General features: G+C 34.6%; 1 protein-coding gene across 1 annotated transcript; it reads left to right on the forward strand.

Moving 5' to 3' along the window:
• Positions 1-5541: 5541 nt before the first annotated feature.
• Positions 5542-6888, forward strand: LOC112031526 (aspartic proteinase CDR1). Its single transcript, XM_024064217.1, has one exon. The coding sequence runs from the start codon at positions 5542-5544 to the stop codon at positions 6886-6888; it is 1347 nt and encodes a 448-aa protein (XP_023919985.1).
• The last annotated feature ends 640 nt before the right edge of the window (positions 6889-7528 follow it).

The following is a 7528-nucleotide window of genomic DNA, read 5'->3' on the forward strand; positions in this document are numbered from 1 at the left end:
TATACTCACACTTTGACCTTCTATATATGGTTTTCACTTCTGCTACATTATATAGAATAAGAGGATAAAGTCTGAAGATTAGATCTGAGTGTTAGGCCCGTTAAATTCTTATCGGGTACTTTCTAAAATATTTAAAATTGCCTTTCCAAGATAATATATTTATAATTGCCCTTTGATGAAATCTTTTAAACTGGCTTTTGGAAGATAAAATATTGTTGCCGTTTCTTGAAATCTTTTTTGTTTTTGAGCTAGCCATTTCTTGAAATCTTTAAAGGGTCATTCTAATGTAACCCTACTATTTTTTATTGGGTATAGTATTCACCTCAATCTCAACCGTAAATTTGGTGGTATTTTAATCTTATTGGAGAACCCATTTGTAAAAGTAGACATATATGATTTCAAATGATTATTGTTGATTTTTCTTATGGGTACAGGGTGAATGAGGAGAACTCCTCAATGTTCTCATTATTTTTGAATTTGAGTCCATTTGTTCTTTTGAATTAGCATTTGTGATATGTATGTGGGTTTGTGTTATTTTATTCGAATAGATCTAGCAAACAGTTATAAAGTCTATGTTTTTGTGAATTAAATCAATAATATGATTATGTTTTCCTATGGCATTAGAATTGGCTTTATTGTTCCAATTATTGAGAATCCTATGTGGATCTATTGAAACAATAAATTTTGGTTTAGCTGATAGATAAAATGAAAAGAATATGACTTTATAATCTTAAATTTACAAGTTTTGGAATATATTGTATGTTAGATAAATTTTCAAATAATTAACAAAAGTATTATAAAGCAGCTGATGTAATTGTGGGTGGGTAAGATCGAGTTGTGGAGGTGATGATCATTTTTCCCTCCTTTCTTGTTGAATTCATAAGAAGTGTACCAATCAAGAAAAAGAGAAATTACAAGAATGACGTTCGAAGGGAATTGCAGAAAAGTTGGCAAAGGAAGCGAAGGAGAATGAGCAGATACTGAGTTCTTCAGGCACAATCAAAGAGCCTTGGGTGAATACAGCTTGAAGGAATTTGGGGTTATTTTTGTAACAGCCCAGCCTAATAAAAATAAGAAAAAAAAAAAAAATGGGATCAAATTTTTAAGAAGCCACACGTGTGACCCCCCTTACCACCACACATTCTCTTAAAATATCTTCCTCTCCCTTTTTGGCCGGTCAAAGTGTCCCTTTACACTTCTCTTTTGTTCATTTTCCTCACAACACTTCTCTCTCATAACTCTCTCACTCTCCAACCGGTACCACTCCTCACCTCTTCCACTACCATTTTTTTGGCAAGATTATCGAAAAACTCCATAGGAAAATGATTCTAGCTAATCTCCTTTGGAGTTTGTGGAACTAAGCTTTTTTGTGGGTTGCAAGGTAAGTAGTTTTTAATGAGATTTTTGAAAAATAATCATGTTGCATAAACATTGTTTTTAGGTCAAACACATTTTGAAAAATTATTTGTGAATATATGTTTTATTAAAAGTATTGTGTTGTGACCTTGTTATATATGATTTTATATGAAAAGCGCATCATCTTTAATATTGCACATGGAGAAATGCATGATTTGTTAGTATAGAAAAGATAAGCATCTTTTATAAAATTCTTGGGAATGGATTTTATGAGTTTGTTGCATTATTTGCAAATTCTAAAGATGTTTTATCTTAACTTGTATTATTTGGAAAATTCTCTCAAAATATTTATGACAAGAAATAGTTTAGAGGACTTTGAGAATATTGTGGCTATTTGGTTATTGAAATATTTTAAGAAACTACTTGGAAGTGATCTGTGTATTTCAAATACTTTAACTTGTGAGCTTTTGATGTGGTTTTATCATTGTGCCATGATATTGGTGATTACCTCGTATGTGTGACGACCTTGTTTATGTGACAACTCGTATGTGTGACGACCTCGTTTGTGTGATGACCCCATCATGTGGCCTTGGGAGAGGTTTCTAGATTTGAAATGATATTGGATATTTTATGGCTCACAATGAATAATATGTAGTTTCATGGTTACTTTGGGAAGCTTGGTGCTACAATATGTCTATCATTCTTGTCATGATGTTAAGGAAATTTATTTTGCAGATTTCAAATGGAAATTCCCAAATTTTAGCATGTTTGTAAAATGTTCATTGTCACGAAACTTGTATTTCCCCCACTCCCATTGATTATGATACTTATTGGACTTTGTTTCATTCTATTATTTTACAAACTTTTTCAAAGTAGGCAACTGTCCTTTTGAGACAGCTTTTTGGTGGCTAGCAATAGTTACACTAACTGTTGATGGAGGCTGACTTTTGTGATGGAGATAATTGATGATGTATAACTTAGAGTAGGCTTGACCTAATTCTTTTGTATCTAATAGTAGTTATGCCTTTATTTCCACTAATGGGACAAGTTGATGTTATGTAATTATTTATTCAGACCTCCATTTTTTTGTGACTAATAGTCATTGTATTTATTGCATAGAGCTCTGACTTACTTTGAGAGTATATTTAATATAATTATTAGGATAATTCTTGATGTTGGTATTTGTTATGATTTTATTTGGATTGATTTGCCAAAAGGAACAAATCTACAGGTACCTTTGAGATGTTTTTCTCATGCTTTGGACCCTTTCGGATTTGAGGCGTGACAGTTATGGTATTAGAGCTTAGATTATGATTCTGTAGACTTTGAAAATAGGAATTGATTTTGATCTAAGTCAGAGCATTAGAGGTTTGATAAATTCTCTATTCTATTCTTTTGTCTCAGCTTCCACCTATTATTCCTTTTTCCTTATCTTTTCTATGCTAACCTTCTATGTTGCCTTGTGATTTACTTGTTTGTTTTCGGGTATAGGTATAAGTACCTTTGTACACTATGCCTCCTAAAAAAAAAGTACGTAAAGTAAGGCATGTAGATGAGGTTGCAGCTTCGGAGCATGGCTATAGGTAATGCCAAGAGCGTGAGAGATTTGTCAGTCTTGATGGTGGTGAGATTGATGAGATGGCAGTGGCAGACAGGATTCATGCTAGGATTGCTAGAGCAATCCAGGGTGGTGAATGTAGGAAGGAGGATTGCTTTTTTGGAGAGTTCCATAAGCAAAACCCTCCAACATTTGATGGGGAGCCTAATACTATGGCAGTAGAGAATTGGCTGCTAAAGATGGAAAAATTATTGAGGGCCCTTGAATGCACTGATGCTTAGAAGGTGGTGTATGCCACTTTTTCTCTTCAGGGTTCAGCTGCAAGATGGTGGTCAGGCACTGAGCAATTGTTGAGGATGGGGTTGGGAGGGAACACTCCTATTACTTGGGAGAAGTTTAAGGAAGTTTTTAATGAGACATATTTCCCTGATATAGTGAGGGACCGAAAGGCAAGAGAATTTTCTGATTTGGTTCAAGAGACTATGACTGTAGAGGAATATGATGCAAAGTTTGTGGAGCTTTCTTGCTTTGCTCCTTACTTGATTCCGAATGAGCCCAAGAAAGTAAGTAAATTTCAGAAAGGTCTTAATGATAGGATTCGCCCCCACATTATAGCTTCTGGAGTGGGCACTTTTACTGAGACTGTGAAGTGGGTAATGAGTCTTGAAGAAGACTTTAAGTGCAACCTTGGCTCCAAGAATGATGAAAAGAAGCAAGAACCCTCTAATTTTCAACATGGACAGGGTCGGGGAAAAAATTTCATGAGGGGTTCTTTAAGAAGTCGAGTAATGGGGATCATTCTAATGGGCAAGACAAAGGTGCCTCTCCTCAGTCAAGTGGAAAGAAGCCTTGCTTTTGTTGTAATAGATTTCATAATGGTTATGCTTGTGGTGGAGTTAAATTGTGATACAATTGTAAGAAACCAGGTCACTTTGCTAAAGAATGCCCAATTGCTAGGGGCTTAGGTTCCTTTTCTTTGCCTCAAACTCTTAAGGGTAATAAAAATGGGAAGAAGGTGGAAGGTAGAGTGTATGCATTGACTGCTCAGGATGCTTAGGCCACAGATATAGTGGTGACAGGTATACTTCCTTTGTTTTCCACAGATATTAGAGTTCTTTTGATATTGGTTCCATGCATTATTTTGTTCCTAGTGCCTTACTAAATGTTGTGGTAGGAGCTTGGGACTACTTGATTTTAAGTTATTAGCTTCTACCCTAATTGGTGATATTATATGGAATAGTTTGTGCTCAAGTGTTATATCTTTTTGGTGGTAGAGAGTTATTGGCAAGAATGGTGTTGCTAGATGGGCATGATTTTTATGTTATCCTAGGCATGGATTGGTTAGCTTTTGATAATGCTTGTATGCATTTTTAGGGAGAAGGATGGATCTATAAGGTTATGTACCAATTACCATGATCTAAATTGAGTTACCGCCAAGACTAAATATCCTTCTGCTTTGCATTGATGACTTGTTTGGCTAGTTGCAAAGAGCACAGGTATTTTCCAATATTGATCTTGTTTTGGTTACCGCTAGTCGAAAATTTGGGAAATACCAAAGATGGTCTTTTGGGCTAGGTATGGTCATTATGAGTTCTTAAATCTTAATGATGCTGTTTGGATGAATTAATGCACCTACTACGTCTAAGGATTTGATGAATATGGCATTTCATGATTAACTAGATCATTTTACCATTGTATTTAGTGATAATAGTTTGGCTTATTCTAGGGGTCTAGAAGAGATGAGGAACACTTGAGGATTATTAAAAGAAAATAATAATACTAAGAGAAAGTAAATGGTTTGTTAAATTGAGGGTGTGAATTTTGGTTGGACCAAGTAGTGTTGTTAAGTTATGTGATCTCTAAGGATGAAATTACATTGGATCTTAATAGGATGTAAGAATCATGAGAAAGATTTTCCCACGTGACTTGGAGTTGGTTGCAATTTAATTACAAAATAATTATTTTTTCCCACGCTCATAGTGTGGGTCTACGACTAATATATTATAAAAGTTGAATTTCACAACTAGTGGATGTACACAATAATGACAAGTTACATAGTCTTCTAACTATTTAGAGTTAATTGGACAAATGGTGGCACGTGACAAGTAGTAATTTGTCAATAACACATTACATTTGACATGTAGCAATACATTTAATTGTAAAATATACTCATGTTTTTGAATCAATCCTAAATTAACGCTAAATTTAACGTATTTACTCCTAAAAAAAACCACTCATTTGACCACTTCTTAACTTTTAGACTCAATAAAAGGCCTTCAATTATAATGTCCATATATTTCATTCCTATAATTCAATATTGTCATGATGCACAACATTATTTAGCAAATTATACAAAAAATAAAATAGTTTACTAAAAATTAATGGCAAAGAGAGGTTGTGGGAAAATAGTTTACTAAAAAATAGGTTATGGGATAATAGTTTACTAAAAAAAATAGTTTACTAAAAATTGCTAAAAAATAGTTTACTAAAAAATTATTTTCGGTGGGAAGAAAGTTAAGTAATCCTAAACGTTATGTGAGTACGTCTCTCAATCTAGAATATTTGTGTCTATGTAAGAAAACATATTCATAATACTTAGTTGAGAGCACAGCAATATCATTGTAGCCATGGCTGTTCTTTTCAATCTCTTTCTTCTTTCTTACTTCACCACTACTGCTACTACATCCTTAGCCACCACTAGTCCCACCAATACAAAACCTAAGCGATTGGTCACCAAACTCATTCACCATAACTCAATTTACTCTCCATACTACAACCCTAAGGACACCATAGCAGACCGAGCTAGACATGTCATAGACAGTTCAAATGCTCGTTTTGACTACATATGGAAGAAGATTCAAGGGATTTCTCTAGACACAGATGATGTGCGCTCTGGTGTTATTGCTGAGACTAGGCGTACAGGGTTTCTGGCAAATATATCCATTGGTTCACCTCCTGTTCCACAGCTCCTAGTTATGGACACAGGTAGTAGTCTATCGTGGACTCAATGTCAACCTTGCACTCACTGTTTTACCCAAACTCTTCCAATTTTTAATCCTCCCGAGTCTGCCACTTATAGTTCAGTACCTTGTGATTCTCCCAATTGCAATCGTCAAGTTACTGGTATTATTTGTCGAGATCCACGTTGCGGCTTCGAACTACAATACGGCGATGGCACCTCTTTATCTGGATTTTTGAGCACTGACACGGTCACCTTTGAGACTTCTGATGAAGGAATAACATCGGTACCCAGATTAGTTTTTGGTTGTGAAACTAATCTGGTTAATAATCCGGGTACTTTGGGTGGCCAAACTAGTGGGTTACTTGGTCTTGGCGCTGAGGTGATATCAATGGCGAATCAACTGGGTTCTAAATTCTCTTACTGCTTTGGATCTATATGGGATCCTCACTATATTCATAATCAATTGATTTTTGGAGAAGGAGCAAAAACAGAAGGCATTACTACCTTTCTTGATATTATTGGTAACTTTTACTATTTAAGGTTAGATAGTATCAGTGTGGGTGAGAAAATGCTAGATATTTCGCCTCAAGTGTTTGAATTGTATGAAGACGGCACACGTGGAGTCATTATTGATTCAGGGGCAACACTTACTTATCTACCAAAAGCTGCGTTTGATCCACTTAAAGATGAAGTACTAAGCTTGATGAATGGCATTGTAAAATTCATCGGAACGCAACATTCAAGTCCTTGCTTCAAGGGGCTTATTGATCGTGACCTTGTTGGATTTCCAGTAGTTACCTTTAGCTTTGCAAATGGGGTTGACTTGGCTTTAGATGTAAAGAGCTTTTTTTACATGGCAGGTCCAAACGCCTTTTGCATGGCTATGGCTCCGAAGACTACCGCCAACTTGACAATAATTGGAGTAATGGCTCAACAAAGTTATAATATTGCCTATAATCTTGCTCAGAGTTCAATTTCTATACAGCGGATTGACTGTGCACTCTTAGAGTGAGATGTTATTTATATTTTTAAATTTTAGAAATTTTCTAGATTAAGATCTCTGCTAAAAGTATAGTATTGATGTGTGGAAGAACATCCTTTATCCATATTGAAAAACAATTGGCTGTACCGTACGTATGGAAGAAGTTAAAGGCACGTTTAGTACAATATAACGATAATTATTGTATAATAAAAATAAGTATTACAATGAATAATAGAAGCTGGAACAGAAAAATAATTCTTATTCAACCATTTCCCGATGACACATGAATAAGGTAGCGGAATGGTATCATATTTAGTCAAATTTCCCAAAACACCCTTTTTACAAAATTATATATTTACACATATTGGATTATGTTTTGAATTAATTTTCAATTTGCTATGACATCAAAATAGATATATAAAATAAATAAAAAAAAACATATGGGAGTTTCTCAATTTAAAAATATCAAACTAAAAAAAAAACCTGGCTTTAATCTCATGTTTGCACCAAAGAAAGAAAGCAACGCTGGGAATAGTTGAGTATTTTCTCCTTTTTGTATTAGTTTAAAATGATAATTAATAGAAATAAAAAATGAAAACTGTCAATCTAGAATTGGGTCTCTCTTGATAGCCAAAAAATAAATTTGGGTCTCTTCCTTTTGGTACCAGAA

The sequence above is a fragment of the Quercus suber genome, unplaced genomic scaffold, assembly GCF_002906115.3.
Source record: "Quercus suber isolate HL8 unplaced genomic scaffold, Cork oak 2.0 scaffold_108, whole genome shotgun sequence".
In the NCBI taxonomy this organism is placed as follows: Eukaryota; Viridiplantae; Streptophyta; class Magnoliopsida; order Fagales; family Fagaceae; genus Quercus; species Quercus suber.

Bases quoted from the DNA above. Each gene is read 5' to 3' on its own strand.
- LOC112031526 (XM_024064217.1), top strand. From the start codon at position 5,542: ATGGCTGTTCTTTTCAATCTCTTTCTTCTTTCTTACTTCACCACTACT.